We start from the raw sequence: 22,101 nt of genomic DNA, 5'->3' as shown, positions 1-22,101 counted from the left end.
ACATCGCTCCACCTCGGGCAAATTACTTCTCTGAGACTCAGTTTTGTCTTCCCCAAGGCTGTTGCAAGGATTGAAGTTCACGCAGATAAGACATCATTTCCAAACGATAAGGAGGACGGGCTTTCTATTCCCCGTGGTACTACTCCTGTCTACACAGTCCCCCAGCATCCTGCCTGGGATGGTTGAGACCCTGCTGTACCAGTCGGCAGGAGGGCCTTCCAAAGGAGGAGATGTGGTTTGCTGGGAGAGAGGAGCATTTCGGAGGAGTTAGCTTGGAGTCCTTGAGCAGAGGGCAGCCTGGAGCCCCAGCCTTGTGTAAGGGACCCGGGGTTCCTTTGTGCATCTGTGCTCAGCCTCCCTGGAGGTCCAATGAAGATATCAGGACCTTCAAACAAGAGCCCCTTGTTACTGAACCAGTGGCTTCTGGGGTGACTCGAGGCTTTGGAATCTGGTGTCTAGACAAACTCCCTTGGGATTCTGCTGTGCTGCCCCTGTATCCACTTCTAGGACCCACTGTCTGGCACTGGACATGATCATCTCGCACCCATCACAGCCAGTCCCCGGGTGCAGTTCGTCCGTCTCCCCTCTCCCTCCCACCCTCCTCCCTAAACAAGAACCACACCTGCTCCACAGAGCCCTCTAATCCAAATCCCAGGTGGTGTTCACAAACTCCTTCTCCTCTGTGGTCCCCAGACGGCTGTCTGAGAAGCTATAAATTGCATATGTTAGAAGGCGAGACCTCAGAAACGCTTCATCTTGCAACACACGCAGTGGGGTCCAGCGCATTGAGACCCCCTTGGAGCCCCGAAGTGAAAGGGAATGCTTGTTGTCTCACCAGGAGTGGTTGCTTGGGGACTTGCATCTCATCTTTTTAAAAAATAAATAACCTTTTTGTGGGTTTGCTTTTTATTGTAAAAATAGCACAGAAAATAGAGATAAACCAAAAGAAGAAAATAAAAATCCTCCATGAGCCTAGTCCTTTGGGAAGACCGTTGTTAATATTTCAGTGTTTTCCCAACCTCTCCTCATGTGAAAGTTGAATTACACCATTGTGAAATATTGTCTCTTAATAGATCATAAACCCCCTTTTTTGCTATAAAATAGCTGTCTGCATCATCACTTCAGTGGTTGCACTTAAAAGCCATAATTTAACCATTTCCCTGTTATTTGGTATTTAGTGTATCTGCACTTTTTCTACTATTGTAAACAACACTGGAATGAATAGCCATAAAGTTAAGTTGTTGCAACTTCCTTGATGATTTATATCCTCAGAGGGTCACGGGTGATTCTGAATTAATCAGAACAGTTTGAGCAGCCCAGAGCCTTGGGCAGGGCCCCTGACACCTGGGCTCCCCAGCCATCATATCCCTGGGTTAGCTATTCACCTTTCCTGCTGTAAAACAGGAAGAGTGGGCAGAATGTCAGTGGGAAAGGCCCTTCCGCTGGGTTTATGGCGTGGGAGAAGGCAGAGGTTTGCTGAGAAGCTCGAGGAAGCCAAGCTGGGGAGCAAGGCCGGGAGCTCACAGTCCAGTGCTCCTTACATTCTGTCCGAAGGTGCTCCCCTGTGCCCAGCCTGGGCCGCGCTGGTGCTGCAGTGCAGGCTGGCACTGACATCGGTGGCCGCTGCCCTGACTGCTCCATCTTCCCGACAGTCACCCCAATCACAGCACAGTCACTGAGCCTTCATCCTGGTCCTGACACCACAGTAGGTGCTTTACAACCGTTGCCTGATTTTCCTGCCCCCAGCAACCTTCTGAGGAAGGTAGTGTGGTCCTTGATTTATAAACGAGGAGGGGAATTGAGCCAGGCAGTCATGGAGTCAGGTTCACGTCCAGGCCTGTCTGACCCCAGAGCCTCAGAAACCTCTCACTCTGGGTCCAGCAGCCTTGGTGGGCTCCTCTGCCAGGATTCACAGTGCTCTTCGATCCTTCCTTTACAGGTGTTCCGGATAAAGGCCATCAAGCTGGGAGAGAAACTCCTGCCAGCCTTCGACACCCCCACGGGAATCCCAAAAGGTGTGGTGAATTTCAAAAGGTAGGATGCCTTCTGGTTTCCCCCTTGTGGCTTTGGCTGCATCTGCATGGAAACTGAGGCACAGGGTGGCGGGCGGGCAGGGTGCGGTGATTCTGGTGTAGGAATCACAGGGAGTGGGTGGCATAGTGAAAGCCAGCCTTAGCCAAGGGCTCACCTGATCTTCCTGGTGTGAAGAGGGGGGTCGCCGAGCCTCTGGGACCCTCCTGTAATGCTGCCATGACTCACAGCCCCTCAGCTGTGCCCCAAGCACCCCCCTCCGCAGCTGGGATGCCTGGCCAGTAGGGACATCACACCTCCCACCACTGGCAGGAACCCACAGCCACTGGGGAGTCAGGACCATGGACAGAGGGACCTTGGTTCGCTGACCCTCACCCTCAGCCCCTTTCAGAGCTGTCTCAGGAGCCCCGAGGGCCTTCTTGAAACATCGACCCCATGGAGGCTCAGACTCCGAGGAGGAAAGACCCTGGCTGAGGCCACATAAGCCAGTAAAGGGCCACCTAGGACATGAGCCCAGGACTTCCAACTCCATTTTCAATAATATTTATTGTGAGTCCCCCCTATAAAAACAAATTCTTCTCACAAAAAAATGTGGATTATACCAGAAGTGTTGGATAAGACCCAAAACATCACACGTGACTCCACTAAGCAAGAAACCACTGGTATGCTTCTTTTGCTGGCCATTGATTTTCACTGGCTGCTTCCATCCTTTTCCCTCCCGATGGGTTGCGTCATTCAGTGTGGGAGCTAGCATCTTCCTGGACGTTCACCAAGTCCCAGAGCCAGAGTGGACGGGACCCTGGGGGACGTGGCTGGCACAGGTGGAGCCACGCTGCAGCTCCAGCCCGCTCCAAAGCCTTCGGGGACTTACCTGCGTCCCGCTGCTTCCCAGAGGGGAAGGGCAGGGTGAAAGTCAAGGGGAGAGCAGCCAGCAGGCCTTAAGATCCACTGAGGATCTTGCAGCTTGCTCCTGGGCACCCCTGCACACCCCACTGCCTTGCCTGCCCTCCATCTTTTTGTCCCCTGGGCTCCTCGCCGCTCCTCTGGCCCTCAGAGCCCAGCTCAGGTGCCACCTTCTCCAGAAGCATCCTCGCCTCGCCTGGCCACCAGGCACTCTCTCTGCTTCGTTTGGCCCTCATTACCCTTGTTCCACACGTTCCCCCACCAGCCCTGGAGCTTCTTGAGGGCAGGACACATGTCCCCTTCTTTTTTCACTCCTTCCACACATGTTCACTTGAGGCACCGTGTATGGGACGAGAGGCCGACTCTGATGATTGCTGATTCCTACGTTTATTGAGTGTTCACTCTGTGCCTGGCATCATGCCGAGGGTTTCGCTCATCGCCTCACCTATCACACTCCACACAGCAGTCCTTTAGGGTCAGTATTTATGTTATGGCCACTGCCCAAGGTCTTCTAGCTCACAGGTAACAGGGCCAACTTTTAAATCATTCGTTATGGATCAACAGCTGTGCTCCTGATGCCCACCTGGCCCTCCCTCAGGCAGGAACCCTGGCACCCATCGCTGCGTGGAACAGAGCCAGGAGTCTTAGTAGAAGGCACGAGCCGGTCCCCAGGCACCCAGGGAGCGCTCTGGGGCTGTGCTTTAGGCCCTGCTACAGCCTGACCCTGGGGAAAGAGCTGCAGTATCGCCATCACACTGAACTTCTCGTCCCGTCACCTGAAGCAGTTTCTTATCTCAGGAATCTCAGCCCCACAGGGGACGGTAGGCAGAGTCTCTGGGCTCAGGTAGGGTCCCCACCACCCCTGTCCGTCCAGAGGAGGTCCCACCCGCTAGGGCCTTGCCAAGAAGAGGGGCCTCGGCCTGCTCGGCATCTTGACTTACCATCTGGTCTGAAAGGATTCCTGGGGAGTGATGTCACTTCAGTCTCTGTAACAGACCAGCGAGGAACCCTGGGGACCCGCCGAAACACCATCTCGGCGCCAGGCTTGCCTCCTCAGAGGTGGACAGTTGGATCTCTTTTCAGGCTCCTTTCCCACAAACACTGATCCTGGAGAAACTTGGCCAGGTGTCTCGGAGCCAAGACATAAGCACCTGTGATTCTGACTCTCTGTCCCGGGTCTAGCTTCTTGGGCCTCCCTGCCTGGGCTCAGGGTAAGACCTCAGCTCAGGCGCCCCTCCCTGCTCCATACGTGGCATCCCCTCCCCTGACCCCCAGCAAGCCCCACATGTGGCCGCCGGCCTTTCCCAGGTCCCTCAGAGCCCAGACCTGGCCTCACACAGACCCTGACATTTCTGATCAAGAAAGCGCGGTTATCTTCAGGCTGTCTGCATGCTGCCAGTGCTGTATACATACGTATGCAAATGCGTACTTCCTGGCAACACCTCCCTCTCATTTTCTGGGTAAGAGAGTCTGTTGCTAAAAATGCCTCCTGGTTCCACCAGGGAAAGTGTCAGGGATGTATCCAGCCCTGGGGCCATGGTGCTGAGTGTTGCCTTTGGAGAGGGCCTGCTGGCAGAGCAGGGTCCACGCTGCTGCCCCTGCCCAGCGCGGGGCTGGCTGTGGGCAGCTCTGCCCAGGGCCCCAGGAGGAGGGGCAGTAACTAGGAGGAGACCCCTGATGGGTGGTGGTCCCTGAGTGAGCGTGACCACTCCTCCTCCCTGGCGGCCGGCCTGGGAGGCAGAGGCAGGGGGCAGCCATGACCTGTGACGTGCAGGACCGCTGGACTCTGGGAGAGGGGAGGTGTCCAGTCCCAGGGCCTCTGCAGCTGAATCAGCCTCTCCAGGTAGCTTTCACACACTCAGGCTCACACACATGCGTGCACCCCACTGCCATTTACCCTAATCATGAAGGCTCAGAGATCCAACCTCACCTTTGCCACACACGCTCTCCCATCCCTATGTGCACAGATTCACACCTAAATACGTGTTTACAAGTGCCATCCATGTGGTAATAATTATGCAGGTTTGTCGAATGGTCACCGTGTCCCAGGCACGACATTATGGATTCTCTCTCTTCATCACGCAGCAACCACATGGACCCCACTTTAAAGTGATAAAACAGGTTCAGAGAGGTGAGGTAACTTACCCAAGGTCACACAGCAGCAAAGTTAGAAATTAGAATCCAGTCTCTGCCTGGTTCCAGAATTAATGATTGTGTTGATACCATACGCGTGTGTACACACACAGGCAACGCACACATAGAAGCTTCTGCCAGGCTGGGGAGGGGGATTATGAAGCAGCCCCTCACACCAGGGGAGAGAATGCAGGCTGCAGGCCCACTTTCAGGCTGAAAAGGCAGGGAGGGGAGCAGACCCACTTCTGTCAGCCCACCAGTCATAAGGCTGATCAGAAGACCTCCTGGTGTCTGAATGGATGCTGCCCAGAATGGATGCGTTAGGGGCACAGAGGACCGAGGAATTGGATTTGGTTTCAGCTCAGCTAACACTGTCAAGTTACTGTGTGATCTTGCAAAAGTGTCTTACCCTCTCTGAGTCTGACTGTCCTAACCTGTGAAATAAGAATCTTGCTATCTACCCCTGCAGTTGGATGTGAAGGTAGAATAAGATACCGCTGCTGCCTGGCACATATCAAGAACTTAACTGTAACAGACAACATAATTTAATGTGCATTATTACATAATGGTTACAATGACAGTCATCGCGTGCGTAATTTATAACTTACGATGACTCTGTGAGGTGTGGAGATGAGGAGACCGGGGTCTGCAGGAATTCCCTGACCCACCTGAGGTCCCCTAGCTGGGAACTGGGGGAGCCAGTAAGTGAGGCCAAGTCGGAGAGGGGACAGCACCCGGCCCACCGCCTGCCCCTGCCCGGGGCGACTCCACCACTGAAGGTCCACTTGGGAGGGTGAGCTCTGGGAGTGAGGGGAAGGAAGGAGAGGCTTCAGTAAGGAAAAGGGGAACAAAAGACTGCTGATCGTGGCTGGGGCTTTTTTTTATTTGTTTACCTTGAATTTCTCTGCCGAGGCAGGAAGCATCAATTATTCAGAAAGCCCTGTGGGTGCCTGAGGCTCCCACTGAGGTCACAGGCTGGAGAGAGAGGTCTCCTGGCCTGGAGGGCAGAGGGACACAGAGGCATCAGCTTCCCCTTCTCTCTGGGTGGATACGGGGCCATCTGGGGAACCCCTGAGGGTTGTACCCTCAGAGGCCGAGGCCAGCAGATCTCAGTTCAAATCCTGCCTCCACCACCTACTGGTTCTGAGCTTCTAAAGACAGCTCACTTCCCTCTCTGTTTTCCTCAGGGATTAACGGTGCTTAACCTTTTGGGCTTTAAATGCAGTCATGATGTGGACAGCCCGCCCCAGTGCCTGCATCTGGAAGCTGTTTCATTTACTACCTAGAACTCAGATTTCCCCTCTGTGCAACCCCTCCCTCCCCACCTGCCCGGAGTCAGAGTAAGGAAACGGGTGTGTTTATTGAGGTCATTGTGATTCCATCTGTTTCTGCAAGAGTTTCCTGAAACCACATCAGAGAGGAGTAAGGCAACCTCGGGGGAGCCCCAGCCCACCCAGATAAAGCAGGGCCCCTCAGCTAGCAAACTGTGACCTCCCAGGCCCACACTTGCCCTCCTAGGTCCTGTCCTTGGGAGTCAGAGGGCGGACAGAGGCCAGCTGCCGGGGAGCCAGGGTCCCAGCTGCTCCACTTAACTGTGCGATCTCGGCCAGTGACGTCACCATTCTGTGCCCTGTTTTCCCCATCTGTGAAAGGGGCAGATGGGAGGATTACCCGAGGCCCTGCCCTCTGCACTCTTCCTCCTTGAAAGCACCCAGTACTTTCAAGGAAAGGGAGGACGCAGTTAGCTGACAGCCTTCTCCGGCGGGGCCGCCAAGTCACGCTGGTGACCCATCTAAGGTGTTCATGAGACGCGTGCATCTCTGCGGCGAGGAGACCTTTGCTCAGAGAGCCCCTGCTGCTTTCATCCCTAACCTCGGACTTCCCAGGATCTAGGTAGTCCCTGGTGGGTGGTCTTAGTAGAGCCAGCCACCCTTCAGGTATGGGTTCCATGAAGTTCCAGGTTGGGGCCGTTGTGAGTCCACGGGCAGCAGTGACTGTGGAGGGAAAGAAACGGCCAAGCGGGGTCCCTCTCGTCGTCCTCCACTTTGGACCCCGGCCACGCATTGCTTGCCCTCCACACACAGCAACGATGATTGTAAGCGCTCAGTTGCCCTTGAACAAGTGGATGGAGATGGAATGTTCTAGGGGGTCTTTGTGGTCCCTGACAACAGCATTATCCCTATCACCTGTAAATTTAGCATCACGTCTGCGCCAGGTCTTGGCCACCTCGGCAGCTCTGCCCATGTCCTTCGAGAGCCCACACATCTTACAGGAGCTGCTTGACCGTAGGAACGAAGACTATTGCCTGTCAGACAGCCCTGGGTTTAAATAACCTGTAGGCGAGTTTCTCACCAACCTGAACATCCTCATCAGATAAATAGGGGGTACAAACAGTATCGACCCCCAGGGAGGATTCACTGCGATTGTATGGTGAAGCTCCTAGTCCAGTGCCCAGCACATAGTAGGTGCTCCCCCGTAGAGCAGAGGAGCCAGCCCTGCCGGCAAGGGGTAACCCTGACTGCTTCTGTCTTTTCAGCGGCTCCAACAGGAGCTGGGGCTGGGCCATGGCAGGGAGCAGCAGCATCCTGGCGGAGTTTGGATCCCTGCACTTGGAGTTCTTACACCTCACCCAGCTCTCTGGCAACCAGGTCTTCGCAGAAAAGGCAAGTCTTCTCTCTGCTCCTTCTTTCCCTTGCGGAGAGCAGAGGGTGAGCACTCAGCTCGTGATGGGGAGATGGAGCACAGGCCAGCTGAGGGTGGGGGTGGGGGAGCTGAAAGCCCGCAGCCAGGGCCAGTGTAGCAAATGGTTGCCTAACTGTACCCGATGCCAGGCGGCAGGGAAGGTGAGGACAAGGAGTAAGCTGGGAAGAGACATGGCTGCCAGCGAGAAGGTTTTCCCTGGTACACGTGTGAGCTCGGTGGCAACCACACACGTGTGAAATCCGAAGTGCAACCAGGGAAATCTAGGCACCAGCTTGCATTGGCAGGAACTGGCCACCCGGCACCGAAGTCCCCTTTCCAGAGACATTTAACTTCTTCGGGTGAGATCTGCTTGCCTTAGCGCTTCCAGACACCCATCTAGCTCATTCTGTCAGCAGGCTGGCAAAGCGATTTCCCTCCGCGGCAGAGGTTCACGTCTGTTCCTTCTCAGTTACCCGGCTGGCTAGGACCGCAGGGGTCCAGAGAGCTGGTGTCCAGGCCTTTGTCCCTCCTGACAGCTGCCCCTGCCCCGTGAAGCCCTCCAGAAAGGGCGGTTTCTCGGGGTCACAGCCCGGGGCAGTCCCATCTGGCAGGGTCCCCATAGATCTAACTCTAAACCCAAAGAAGGAAAGTGGCCACACACCACCCGCCAATGGCGCTTGACCTTTACCCGAGTCCTGGCCCTGCAGGGAGATAAAGCCCTGCCCTACAGGAAGCAGGAGACCACCGCCAAAGTCTTCTCTTCCCCGGTCCTGGGTTAGTCTCTTAGAATGCCAAGGGAGCCAGGGGATCACAGAGGCACACCACTCCCAGTGGCTTCCAGGCTTACGTCAGCCAGCCTGCCTCAAAGCATCACCTAGCAGGCTGGCTGGTGAAGAAGCAGAACTCTGAGTGTCATCCCAAGCCCAGGAATCTGCGCTTTAAATAACCACCCATACAGGACTTCCCTGGAGGCCCAGTGGTAAGGTTTTATCTTCTAGTGCAGGGTGGCGGGGTGTGTGTGGGTTTGATCCCTGGTCAGGGACCTAAGATCCCACATGCCCAAAAAAACAAAACATAAAACAAAAGCAATATTGTAACAAATTCAATAAAGATTTTTAAATAGTCCACATCAAAAAAAAAAAAAAGTTGTTTAAAAAAAAAACAGCACCCATGTGCTTTTTGATGTCAGGTTGAGGACCAGCGCTTACTCAATGTGGGAATCCACCCAAGCTTTCTCAAGAATCTCAAGAAGGGTTTTTCAACCCCTTGATCACTTCCTCAGCACTGGGGCTCACCATCACCCTTAAGCAGCCCCTCATGTTGTCAGACCTCCTTTCAGAAGCCCCTCCTTATATTGAGAGGACTCTGCCTCCCCAGGACACCCCACCTCCAGAGCTCATGCCCAACTCCAGGCTGACTTTGCCCCCAGCCTCCCTGTTTCCACTGCTCTTGAGCCGGACCCCTCTAGGAATACCGCGGCTGGCTCAGAGAGGAGTGAGGTGAGGAGTTGCTCTAGTTCCTGCTAGACGGGAGCGGCTGCTGCCTGAGCACCTGGGATGTGCTGGGCACTGTACAGCGGCTCTGATTTTCCCACCAAGCCTGTGAGGTGTGTCTTCTTTTATCCCCATTTGACAGAGGAGGAAACTGAGACTCGGAGAGGTTCAATCACCTGTCCTGAGTCATCCATCTGGTACGTGATTAAGCCGAGACTCAAACCCAGGGAGTTTCTGGCCCTGAAACCCATGCTCTTTCAAGACCAGATCACTACAGCAGGCTTCCAGCTTTTTCACAAGAGTCTCGCCACCTCTCTGTCGCTACTTTTACATTCTCCAGCTCCTTTGATTCCCCCAGTCATGCCTCTCTCACACAGGCGATTATTGGCAGTCAACAAATTGGCCCCGATTCTGGAAGCACCCACACCCTCCAGGGGAGCTCATTTAGCTCGCTTCACTGCTCACCTCCAGGACAATGAAGACTAACTCAGGTGCAAGCACAGTCCTGTGCCCCATAATGGACTCCGTTAGTATAAATGGATGTGAGATCTGATGTGGCAAGGCCAAGTGCGAGCGAGCTTCTGTGCCCGGAAAGGAAGGTCTGACAGCTGAAACACTGCTCCTCGGCTTGCAGATAAATCTGTGAGCATGCTACAGCTCGGTCCCCAAGGGCCTTTCTGTCCTGCAGAGTCTGTAGCGGAAGATTTCATGTTCTGCCAGACAGCAGCCCCTGATGGATAAAGCCTTGCTGAATCCCATGTCATGCCCTTCGCAGCCCCGAAGGTTGCAGACCCGGCCTCCTGCTCCAGCGGGGGCAGCCTCTGCTGCATGGTCCCTGCCCTGATCCCTGTTGGACCCGGGACCACTCTGTGAGGACGGACAGACCAGACTCAGGCCCTGGTTCTGCCACTACAAGCCCCGTGACCACGGGCAAGTGACTGCACCTCTCCAACGTCCTGGTTCCTTGCCTGTTAAACTGAGATGATAATCCCGTATGGATTGTTAGGAGGGTTGGTGATCGTGTCTCTGATGGGTCTGGCTCAGAGTAACTGAGAAATGTTAACAGCTGTTGCAGTTGTTATTAAAACCCCGAGATGCCTATTAGGGCACAAGAATGCTAAGGATCCTCCCTTCTGGAATGGTTCCTACCGTGTCAGATAAAACAACATATTACCAGGCTTATGTGAAACTGCCAATATTTAACCATTTCTGACTGTTAAAAAGACAGTTTTGTCTAGCACTTACAAATGAGCGACTATCACTTATACGGAGCCCCTCGTAAAAAGACTCGTCCCCGAAATCCACACACAGTGAAGGGGAGACTGGCAGGGCCCCTGGCAGATGGGTCAGCACAGAGGTGGGAAGTCAGGCCCCACTATGGCCACATCCTGCCGCGCCCCACTCTTGAGCACAAGGGCCCCTCTCTTGACCTCCAGATTGGAGCCAACTGCTGGTTACCCACCCAGCTCTCCTTTCCTTGTTGGAATGTTTTCCCCTCTGGATTGGAATCAGCCACCCCAGTCCTCAGTGGGCTGGAAATCAGCTGACTCCTTGGAGAAAGTAAAGATGTGCCTGGTGTCCATCTCTTGGCAGGTCAGGAACATCCGAAAGGTCCTTCGGGAAATTGACAAGCCCTTTGGCCTCTACCCCAACTTCCTCAGCCCGGTGAGCGGGAATTGGATGCAACGTGAGTACAGGTGCCCCTGGTCCACTGGATTTCTGCCCAGCTTCCCCGCCCGCCAGGCTGTGTGAGACACCTGGGCCCAGTGAGGGGTGATGCATTTGCTCAGGGCTCCTGAGTACCACCCTCCTGCCAGGAGCCGTGGGGAGTGCTCATTACTGTTGCCATTACCTTTGTGACAGGTGTGAGGCCCACCCTGTACATCGCCCATGTGCTAGCCATCCCCAGCCTTCCATCTCTTCTGATGCCCACCAAAACCTCCTTCATCCTCCCCCAGACTTGCAAGAGTGCTCCTGTTAGAAGTTTACTCTAAATGTGGCTCCAAGAAAAGCCATGCAATCCCCTCCCACCCTGCTTCGTCTGGTTCCTTTCCTCCAACTTTAATTTCTTAAAAAAAAACATTTAAGCAGATCCTACCTATACAGCAATATAAAAATCATGAGTTCCTCACTCACATCTTACACCTACAAGAATCAGTGCTAGGATTTCCAGCTGTTTCTGTTCAGAGGCTTTTTTTTCAACCAGACAGTTGTGGGTCACCTCTGGAGCCTCATTCACAGCCCCCAGCTCCACCCACTGAAACAGAATGGGGTTTGTGAAACTCCCAGGCAGGGGAGTGTTAAGGTCGCCCAGCCTCCAGCATTGCCCCACTATCGGGAAGCCCAGCTCTGCCTTGCCTTTTCTGACCAAGGCCCTAGTCCTGTAGTCACACTCAGCACAGATTGGTTCCATGCGCCCTGCCTCTCAGGGCTTCCCAAGACTCGCCCGGAAGCCCCACCTCCACTGCCTCTACCCAGACAAGGACCCTTTCTCTTTACCCTTACCTTTTTTTTTCTTGCCCCCTTACCCTGTTCCCTGCCTCCAACCCCAGTTGTAATGTCATCAGCAAGGGCTCAGGGACGAGGTGAACCTGAGTCTAATTCCTGCCCACCCTGGGGGGCGCAGGGGGAACGTCACTTCTTCTCTTTGAGCCTTGGTTTCCTCTCTTGCAAAATGGGAGGAGAGCTAGAGATATGATCTTTGTGTACTACAGAAGGGCGTGGGAGCAGTGGTCAAAAGCTGCAGTAAACAGATTTCGGTTCATTCTCCAAAGATGACATGGGTTGTGATTTCCTTGGCAGTTGTTGTCCAGTTGTTAAGACGTTGCCTTCCAATGCAGAGGGTGCGGGTTGGATCCCTGGTGGGGAGCTAAGCTCTCACATGCCTCAAGGCCAAAAAAACAAAACATAAAATGGAAGCAATACCGTAACAAATTCAAAAAAAGACAAAAAAAAAAAAAGATGGCATGGGTTGTCCTAACAGGTAATAAGCACCCATCACCAGAAGTATGCAAGCAGGGCCTGGAGGGCCAGCTGGCCGGCCAGCAGGGATACTGTGAGGAAACTGCAGAGGCCTGCCTTTCCAAGCCAGAGCGTCTAGGATCTGCCGGTTCAGGAGGCCCAGAAAATTCGACCCGGGAATTTTCCTTGGTGATGACCTCATTCCCAAGGAGCCTCCTGCAAAAACTGCTTGGAGAAACGCAAAGTATTTATAACCAAAGCACACGACCAAATTCAGAAGTGCCAGGGGAAAATGAAGGTTTGAATTACAGATTATGGCCACGGGAAGGGACAGTTCAATAACTGTTACTGCCTTTAATTGCTAGGCCTGACTGGGTGAAGAGATAAACTGTGCAGCTGCCGGCCCTAGCTGCTCCAGGACAAGGCAGCAAAACCCATTACCAGGGGGCAAGGGGCGTGGCTTCCCAGCCTGAAGGGCCACCTTGGCAAATTACAGGGGAGCCTCCCCACCTTCCCCAGCCCTGCTGAGAAGCATAATTTTCTTTGCAGGCTACACCTAGGGTCGCAGGGCTGGGCAGACTCAGTCACATATGGAAAAATGTTTCCTATTAATAAAATATGAAGCCAAGGGCCACTGGATTGCAGAGGGAAGGTTATAAAGCAAGCCGTGCTCCTTTGGGTGCCTGCCTTCCGCCTCCCCTGGCTTTGGTGCCAGGGTCTTCTCAGGTTTTCTGTGGTTTTCACTGGGTTTGTTTGGTTTTGTTTTCTGGATGGCTGTGTGATTTTCCAGCAGATGATACCATTCCCATCTTGCACAAGCCAAGTTCACGTTCTTAGCTCTCCTTGAACCCTCTGTGTAGCCCACTTGCAGCCACAGACATTGCAGCTTCGGGAGGCGAAGAACTAACTGAGGCTGCCTCCCAGCCCAGACCCATGCTTTTGCCCAGTCCCCACTCCTGCCTGAAGCTGGGCGTCAGGGTAGCGAGAGGCAGAGACTCTCCCGCCCCTCGGACGTCGCAGCCAGGATAAGTCCACCAGGCTGCTGCTGGCACCAAGCACCAAGATGAGACCGGCCGCAGCAGAGCTGGAAGAGCTGCCAGCCCTCCGGCTTGGCCCCTGGAGTGGCTTGGCCTCCTTGTCCACCGCCTGAATCCCACACCGTCCTTGGTGGGAGGGACGTGGTGAGCCCAGATTCTCCCCCGTGGGCGTAGGAGCATGAGCAGCCCGCCAGCTGCAGCCTGGCCGCTTCCCCAGCTTCACGCTACTTTCCTGCCGGCGATTCCCAGGCGTGTAGGGTGGCCGCCTCCCGCTGCCGAGTGTGATGGGAGTGTTGTTGACATGGTCAGGAAGCAGAAGAATCCAGCTCCACTCACGCACACAAACTCTTGCTCCCATCTGCATTTTACAAATCCGTCTTCTGGGGGAGACGGAGACCCCCCAGGGCGGGGGTCTGACTTGTCCTGAGCTAATGTTTCTAATTCCCACTCCTGTACTTTTCCCCTGTGCCCCTTGGTGTGGGAAGACACCACACACACACACACACATCGCCCACACACATTACACGCATATCACACACCACATACATCACACACATCACACACACACACATAGAGGCTAGAAAGCGGCAGGACCTCCAGATAAGAACTGTGCACTGCAGCCAAGGCCCTGTGAAACTCTACGCACATCCCAAGGGGGGTCCTGTCTCAGACAACTGTGGGACACCTGCTACCTGGCTCCCCTCTCCCACACACACCTGCCAGGCGAAGCCCTGGACCTCGTCACTCACCCACGCTCTGCAGTCATATGATGAAGTCCAGCCTCGCTGGCGTGGCCTTCAAGGTCCTTCCCAGCACAGCCCAAATCTGCTCGCCTCTCTCTCACTCAGGGCCCACTGGGGCGTCCACTGTGTGCCGTGAAGGCACTGGGCACAGCTGCGAATCCCCCATGGTCCCTCCCCACACAGCCCACAGCCGAGCGGGGAAGGCAGATCCACAGACAGGTCCTGACGGTACGGCACCCAGCAACGGTGGGGGCCGCTGTCACCTAGCACCTGCCGCAGGAGGGCACCGGGCCAGAGGGCACAGCTGCCTTATCTCCCTCCTTCCTCATGGTCCCCCTGTGGGGACGCAGAGGAAAGCCTTTCTAGGTGGAGCGAAGCAGGGAGAGGGCCTGAGCCATGGCAGGGGGGAGAGGTCTTCTCGGCAGAGGGGTCATCGCAGGTGAGACAGAGTGTGGTGGGGGGAGCTGCAGCGTTTGGGGCGGTGGAGAAGAGGCAGGCCCAGTAGATGCCCGTGGAGGTCACCGTGCCCCTCCTCTGTGCCACCAGCCACAGCCCCTTCTGTGGAGGCTGACCTGGTCCAACCTCCAGCCTCCCCCAACCTCTGCTCAGCGCGGGTCTCCTGCACAGCCCTGCCCACCTCTGTGCTGGCCCAGCTGGGTTCTTCCCCAGGGAGAGGGGCCGAGGGGGACACTAGGCTGGTTCCGTCTTTTCGGGTAACAAAGTCCAGCCCACACTGGCCCCCTCCCACGCCTCCCTAGGCCCCAGGCTTTATCTGGTCTGTTCCCATTTTCCCAAGTGCTTGTCCCCTTCCTGAACTCTTGCTGGACCAGGATTTGTTTAAGGAGGGGGCCGGAGGGGGCTGGCAGGGCTGGTTTACTGTGGGGCCTCCTATAAGCCCCCTCTTCTGGTTCCCATCTGTCTTTTCCTCCCATTTCTGGTCTCTCCCTCTTCACATCTGTCCTTTCTTTCTCTCTCCGTCTTTGCCTCCTTCTCTTGGTTGACTGTGTGAAGCTGCAGAAAGTGGGAGCTCTACTGGCTTGGTGGCTGAGCTATTTAGACTCACTCTCAGTTTTCCCATCTGGGAAATGGGGTTTGTGGTGCTTACTTTACAGGGCTCTTGGGAAGACTGTTACACGTACTACAGTAAAGCTTCTGGCCCACAGTAGACCCTCGAAAGAGGGTAGCTATTGCCATATTCTCTATTTCTTTCTCTTGCCTCTACCCCCTTCCCCTCCCTTCTCTCTTTCAGCCTCCTCTTTCTCCAGAGGAGCTGAAAATCCTCTTCCCGTTTCCCACACCCTGCCTTCATCCAGCCCCTTTCCTTTCTTTCTCTGTCCCCCTGCTTAACCAGGAACCGCAGTTCGCTCCTTGTCGTATCTACTGAAGGCCTTGATGTGGCCTGTTAATGGGAGTGAGATGCGCCCTCGCTTCTGTAATTCAGAGCTCGTCTGCCAGCTGTCGCTCTCTCGGAGCTGCCTTGCATGGGGATGCCTGCTCGTCCAGCCACGCCTGGAGGTCCTGCTCCCCAGGACGGACGGAGGGGTCCTCCAACCCGGTTTTCCCTCCCCCTGCTCCTTTGAACTCCGTTCATCCCAATTGGCTACATTTAAACCTGGCTTTTTCAGAATAGCTCTGCACTGTGACCGACTAAATTAAGCCTCTCGTTCCTCCTTCCCGTGGCCTTTTATGAACCTGTCCAGCATTAATTACCATGTTTGGCACCAGGTAATAAAAAATCTCTGAACTCCTTGCCACCAGATTATCTTTTTAAAGAAATGCAACTCACTCACAGCTAATAACCAGCGGCCCTGCCGTCCTCCGCCTGCTAAACGACGTGATTTATGGCAGCCGGAGGAGCCCCTGCACTTTTGTGTGAGGCCATCGAGCTCGAGCTGCCCTGGTGGCCCCCAGTCGCAGGCCACGCCATTCTCCCAGCACCCTTGAACCGTTCTGCTGGGGTGTCTGAGGCCGGGGATTAAATGCGCGCTCCCCACCGAGCTCACCCGATAAGTCCTGCCGGCGGCCGGTGGAGATAATATTCCTGTCCTCTCTCCCCTCACAGACCACGTCTCGGTTGGAGGACTCGGGGACAGTTTTTATGAATATTTGATCAAGTCCTGGCTGATGTCGGCCAAGACAGATATGGAAGCAAAAGAGATGTACTACGAAGCCTTGGAGGTAAGACAGGCGCCTGACTCTGCCTGGGCGGTTTGGTCACTCGCCGCCAGCTCCCCAAGGGTCCCTGAGAGCTGAGAGCCTGCCCCCCCCACGCACCTCTGCCCACTCCCGCCCCCAACGGCGAGCGGGCCCAAAGGAACCCTGAGACTGTCCCCTCCCCAGCCTGTCGCTCTGCACACCCTGTCTGTGACTCTTCTCAAATACCTTGAAATCAGGGCTATGTCAGCCCCCTCGTTTTACAAATGCAGAACCCAGGCTGAAGATGATGAAGTCATTTCTCCAAGGCCTCAGGGGAAGCAGCAGGCATCCTGATTCAGAAACCGCAGGGTCTGTGCTCCTGCTGTGTCAGAACTGAGAACACAGGGGCCCCCAAGGGAGGCTGCCAAAGCAAGACCCTCGCATCGCATCTTCCGGCTGAACCAGAGGGGACGTAATTAGCACATCCAAGCTGGGAGGGGCCTCCCTCAGCAGGGCACCCCATCCTATGGGCCCAGAGAGGGGAAGGCACTGGCTCAAAGACACGCAGCACAGAACGGGCAGAACTCCAGCTAAAGCCAAGTCTCCAAAGCCAGCCGCCAGGCTCTCCCCACTGTCTCTCAGCTGGTCTGTTCACGTGGCATGGAGTGAACAAGGATGCTAGGCTCAGATGGGCCAAAGGGGCAGAGACTGTGGGACTGATGGGCAGCCAGTTAGCCTGGGCTATTCTGAAGGGGGGTTGGAACCCAGCAGCCCACTGGTAAGACACCTTTGAGCCCAACAAAACAAGAGGCAGGCTCCGGGCCTCAGTTTCCTCATAAAGTACATTGAGCAGGTTGGGTCTATTCTGCTCCCTCCTTGGTTGAAGCTAACTGGATTCCTTGCTCACCCCTCCCCACTCTTAAGTCGGTTCTTCCGTGACAGCCCGAATAGTTTTAAGTGCATATTCCTCCCCGCACAGCTGCTCGGCACTTGGAACAAACCAGACTTCTCGCCTTTGCCCACAGTCCCTGACCTGGGCCTGCCAGTCACCCTGACCTCTCTCTCTCCCCCTTGCCCTCTGAGCTCTGGTCCCCAGCCTCCCTCGGGCACACCGGCTCAGTCCCACCTCAGAGCTTTGGTACCTGCCGCCCTCCTACCTGGAATATCATTCACGTGGCTGGGTCCTGCCTGTTGATCAACTCAAAGGCCATAGAATTAGCCTTCCCCGGCTTCTTTCTCTCTCACATGCCTTAGGCTCATTATTCGTCATCTTCACCTTTGTCAGCATCTAGAATGATCCTATGTATGATACTTGTTCTCTGGTTTACAGTCTCTCTTCCTGAGCTGTCTAGTACAAGGGTCTTGTCAACTCCTTCACTGTGTGCTTGACTCCCAAAACAGTGCTTGGTACCTAAGGGGCGGGCATACAATCACTATCTTGTGAGCAAATAAATGGATAGAGGGAGGGCGGGAAGGAAGGACAGATGGATGGCTGAATGGGTGGATAGGTGGGTGGAAGGATGGAAGAAAAGGAAGTGGGGAGGAAGGCAGGGAGGAGAGGTGTGTGAGTGGGTGGATGGATGGGTGGATGGGTGAGTGGAAGGATGGGTGGGTGGGTGGATATAGGTGGATGAATGGGTGTGGGCAGCAATTGGATGGATGAATGGCATCTGACAATGCTCTGATCACTTGAATCCGGCCAGGAATAGTAGTCCTTCAAGGAAACACACTGGAACAGCCCTCCAGAGCCATGGACCCCTTAAAACTGTAGGCTCAGTAATGAATTTCCCCTGCCCAGCTCCCCGGCGCCAAGACCTCAGTCGTGAAGCAGGTCCCAGGACTCCTGTCCCAGCTCTGTCTGGCTCAGCCCCATCCACTCCAAGTTTCCGGGCTGAGCTGCAGCTGCAGCCTCTGTCAAGGATTAGCGGTCAGGTCCAGCAGTGCTGCCTGGAGAGGCCCTTTCTGCCTTCCCTGCAGAATAAACAGAAAAGTTAACGAGCAGCCCGGTTCCCAGCCCTCAGGGCACACTGTAGCTGAGGCTTCAAGGGAAGAAATGGCCATGAATTATTTAAGCAAACGGGGAGCTTTATAGAAACACTTGCTTGAACAGGAGAGAACTCAGCTTTGCTCTGGCATTGGATCTCCCCAGTGAAGAGCCTGCAGTGTCTCTGACCCCGGGTAAAGGCTGGGCCTCTGGAGAGTTTGGGGCTTTGAAGAATGTTCTGGTGGTTGTCAACCTTGTTGGCATGTTAAAAATCACCTGAGGAGCTGTAAAATCCTGGTGCCCAGGCTGCACCCCAACAAGGTTAGTTTATCACCTCTGGGTTGGGGCCCAGGCAACTACTGTGAAAGCTGCCTCAGGGCCTCCAATGTGCAGGTCAGACCAATTTCCTGCTAGGGTGGGCATGGGGGGCGGGGGTTCAGACAGGCTGGCAGGCACACCCCTGGGGGTCAAGAGGAGGTACAACAGGAAGAGCAGAGAGTTTCTGTCCTTGTGGTCTCCTCTAGGCAGCTGTGCTGGGTACCTGGCCTTATTTAGTGCCCTTCTTACAGGTAATGAAACTGAGGCTTAGAAAGGCCCAAGGTCTGGAGGAGGAAGGAGAGGGTGAAATGTATGGGAAGATTAACATGGAAACTTACATTCAGTTCGGTCAGTCGTGTCTGACTCTTTGCAACCCCATGGACTGCAACACGCCAGGCTTCCCTGTCCATCACCAACTCCCGGAGACTACTCAAACTCATGTCCATTGAGTCGGTGATGCCATCCAGCCATCTCATCCTCTATTGTCCCCTTCTCCTGCCTTCAATCTTTTCCAACATCAGGGTCTTTTCCAATGAGTCAGCTCTTTGCATCAGGTGGCCAAAGTATTGGGGTTTCAGCTTCAGCATCAGTCCTTCCAATGAATATTCAGGACTGATCTCCTTTAGGATGGACTGGTTGGATCTCCTTGCAGTCCAAGGGACTCTCAAGAGTCTTCTCCAACACCAAAGTTCAAAAGCATCAATTCTTTGGCACTCAGCTTTCTTTCTAGTCCAACTCTCACATCCATACGTGAAAACTGGAAAAACCATAGCCTTGACTAGACAGACCTTTGTTGGCAAAGTAATGTCTCTGCTTTTTAATATGCTGTCTAAGTTGGCCATAACTTTCCTTCCAAAGAGCAAGCGTCTTTTAATTTCATGGCTGCAATCACCATCTGCAGTGATTTTGGAGCCCCCAAAAATAAAGTCTGCCACTGTTTCCAGTGCTTCCCCATCTATTTGCCATGAAGTCGTTTTCTGAATGTTGAAGTTTAGGCCAACTTTTTCACTCCCCTCTTTCACTTTCATCAAGAGGCTCTTTAGTTCCTCTTCACTTTCTGCCATAAGTGGTATCATCTGCATATCTGAGGTTATTGGTATTTCTCCCTGCAATCTTGATTCCAGCTTGTGCTTCTTCCAGCCCAGCGTTTCTCAGGATGTAGTCTGCATATAAGTTAAATAAGCAGGGTGACAATATACAGCCTTGACGTACTCCTTTCCCTATTTGGAACCAGTCTGTTGTTCCATGTCCAGTTCTAACTGTTGCTTCCTGACCTGCATACAGATTTCTCAAGAGGCAGGTTAGGTGGTTAGGTATTCCCATCTCTTTCAGAATTTTCCACAGTTTGTTGTGATCCACCCAGTCAAAGGCTTTGGTATAGTCAATAAAGCAGAAATAGATGTTTTCCTGGAACTCTCTTGCTTTTTCCATGATCCAGTGGATGTTGGCAATTTGATCTCTGGTTCCTCTGCCTTTTCTAAATCCAGCTTGAACATCTGGAATTTCACAGTTCACATACTATTGAAGCCTGGCTTGGAGAATTTTGAGCATTACTTTGCTAGCTCAATTTTTTTCTAAATTTTACTTTTTTACCAAATTAAATTTTACTTCACTTTACTTAGCAAAATTTTACTTTGCTAGCTCAATTTTGCTAGCTCAAAATTTGAGCATTACTTTACATTACCATATGTAAAATAGATAGCCAATGGGAATTTGCTGTATGACTCAGGGAACTCAAACAGGGGCCCTGTAACAACCTAGAGGGGAGGGAGATGGGAGGTTCAAGAGGGATGGCACATATGTAGACCTATGGCTGATTCATGTTGATATTTGGCAGAAAACAACAAAATTCTGTAAAGCAGTTACCCTTCAATTAAAAAATAAATTAATTTTAAAAAAAGACAGGCGCAAGGCCCCCAGCAGCAAGTGTCACAGCCAGGGCTCAAACACAGGTCTCACTGACTCCAGATCCTCCACGTACCAGCTGCCAAATCACAGAGGACCCTGGCTGGTCTGACAGCCCCCTCAGGAGAGTGCAGACAGGGTACCCTCCAGGAGGCGAAGGAAGGAACCGTCAGTGCCAGTGCTTAGCCAGAGTCTTTGAGCAGCTTCGTAACCATCCAGGAAGTATTGTTCCCATTTTACAGAAAGAGAGTCTTCAGAAAAGTAAAGCAATTTGCCCAAAGTCATGCAGCTCTCAAACTGCAGAGCTGCGGTTCAAACTCAGCTCTCTACTCTGTCTCTTGCTATGATTTTAGCCTTTCTACCGGTCAGTTGCCAGACTGTGCTGTGTCTTGTCTTGCTTAGGGTTTTAGAAAGCTTTGGGGTTTGCTTTTTCACCTTTACATTTGCTTGTCTCAGTTGTATCGTCAGAGAGAGACTGGCCTGTCTTTTCACTCTTTACCACAGTTACGTAGCGTGGTGAAAGCGAAAGTGTTAGTCACGCCATCACATCCAACTCTTTATGACGCCACAGACTGTAGCCTGCCAGGCTCCTCTGTCCATGAAATTCTCCAGACCAGAATACTGTAGTGAGTAGCCATTCCCTTCTCCAGGGGATCTTCACAACCCAGGGATCAATCCCAGGTCTCCCACATTGCCGGCAGATTCTTCACCCTCGGAGCCACCCAGGAAGCCCCATTAACCCCAAAACAGAAGTTAACCGATGGGAGACAGTCTTAAAGGTGCCGATTTCCAGCTGCAGTGCGAAGCTTCCTAGGATCTCCCTGCATGTCTGGGTCCTCTCCCAATTGTTGACAGTGGGTAACTGAATCAGGGTTCTGCACTCAGGACTAGCCCTGCCACCCTTCCCTGCTCCAACGCACTTAGCACTGCAGAGCAGCTGCGGTGGACCCAGCTCTGCCCGGTCAGGGCCCCGCAGCCCTGCAGGTCACCCCAGTGCTCCTCCCAAGGAGAGCAGTGCCCTGGCGCATCAGTCACATCATCGGAGCTTCCCCATCTGCTGCTCAGCGAGGGTCCTGTGCCAGCCCACCAGCCTGGGCCTGACAGCTGAGGGCAAAAGAAAAACAGATCAAGGAACAAGTGTTGTCTGAGCACCTCCCCTGTGCCAGCCACTGGCTGGTGGTTGATGGTGGTGGCTTCTGCTGTCGCCTGGCACTCAGAGTCCTGGGATAGAGGCAGACGTCCCATAGAAACGTATACAGATAGGAGCAGGCAAGTGGGGCCAGCACCGCATAGAGAGATAACAGGGTCGTAGGGTAATAGGACCGCTGTGGTTTCGACTGGGGTGTTCTCACCAAGGAAGCGGCAGAGCTGGAGGTAGCAAGTTGGGGCTGGAGCTTAGGGAAGAAACAGCAGTTGCAACAAAGCCCAAGGCAGGAAAAAAAGGTCTCGGTGGAGGTCACCAGCGTTGAAACCATCTCTGACCTCACTCTGCCGCGTAGGACCACCCCGCTCCCCAAGCTTTTTTCTGTCTCATCCCCTTAACTTGTTTTATTCAAATGTTGATCACAAGTTATGATTCTCAGGTGTATTTGCTTTTGTTGGGAAGCCTCTGTGCCCACGCTCCCTGCGGCCCAGGCCCATCTTCTGGGCTGTATCCCCTGCACGGAGCACAGCGCTGGCACTGAGGGCACTCACAAAATGTCCTGGGGGCTGGGAGGGGGCACAGGTGTGGCCAGGGCCAGGGAAGGGGAGGGAGAGAGTGGGGGAGGCCGGAG

At 54.0% G+C, this 22,101-nt stretch overlaps 1 protein-coding gene across 1 annotated transcript in view; it reads left to right on the top strand.

Moving 5' to 3' along the window:
• MAN1C1 (mannosidase alpha class 1C member 1) overlaps positions 1 to 22,101 on the top strand; it is a 149,203-nt gene that overhangs the window by 118,286 nt on the left and 8,816 nt on the right. Inside the window, exons 5-8 of the mRNA XM_052658300.1 lie at positions 1,940 to 2,034; positions 7,604 to 7,730; positions 10,836 to 10,929; positions 16,046 to 16,161. Coding sequence (XP_052514260.1) covers positions 1,940 to 2,034; positions 7,604 to 7,730; positions 10,836 to 10,929; positions 16,046 to 16,161 — 432 coding nt within the window. The remainder of the gene's footprint in view (positions 1 to 1,939; positions 2,035 to 7,603; positions 7,731 to 10,835; positions 10,930 to 16,045; positions 16,162 to 22,101) is intronic.

Source organism: Budorcas taxicolor, chromosome 2 (assembly GCF_023091745.1).
Source record: "Budorcas taxicolor isolate Tak-1 chromosome 2, Takin1.1, whole genome shotgun sequence".
In the NCBI taxonomy this organism is placed as follows: Eukaryota; Metazoa; Chordata; class Mammalia; order Artiodactyla; family Bovidae; genus Budorcas; species Budorcas taxicolor.
The sequence above is the reverse complement of the archived record's forward strand: the minus strand, read 5'-3'. Positions and strand labels throughout refer to the sequence as shown.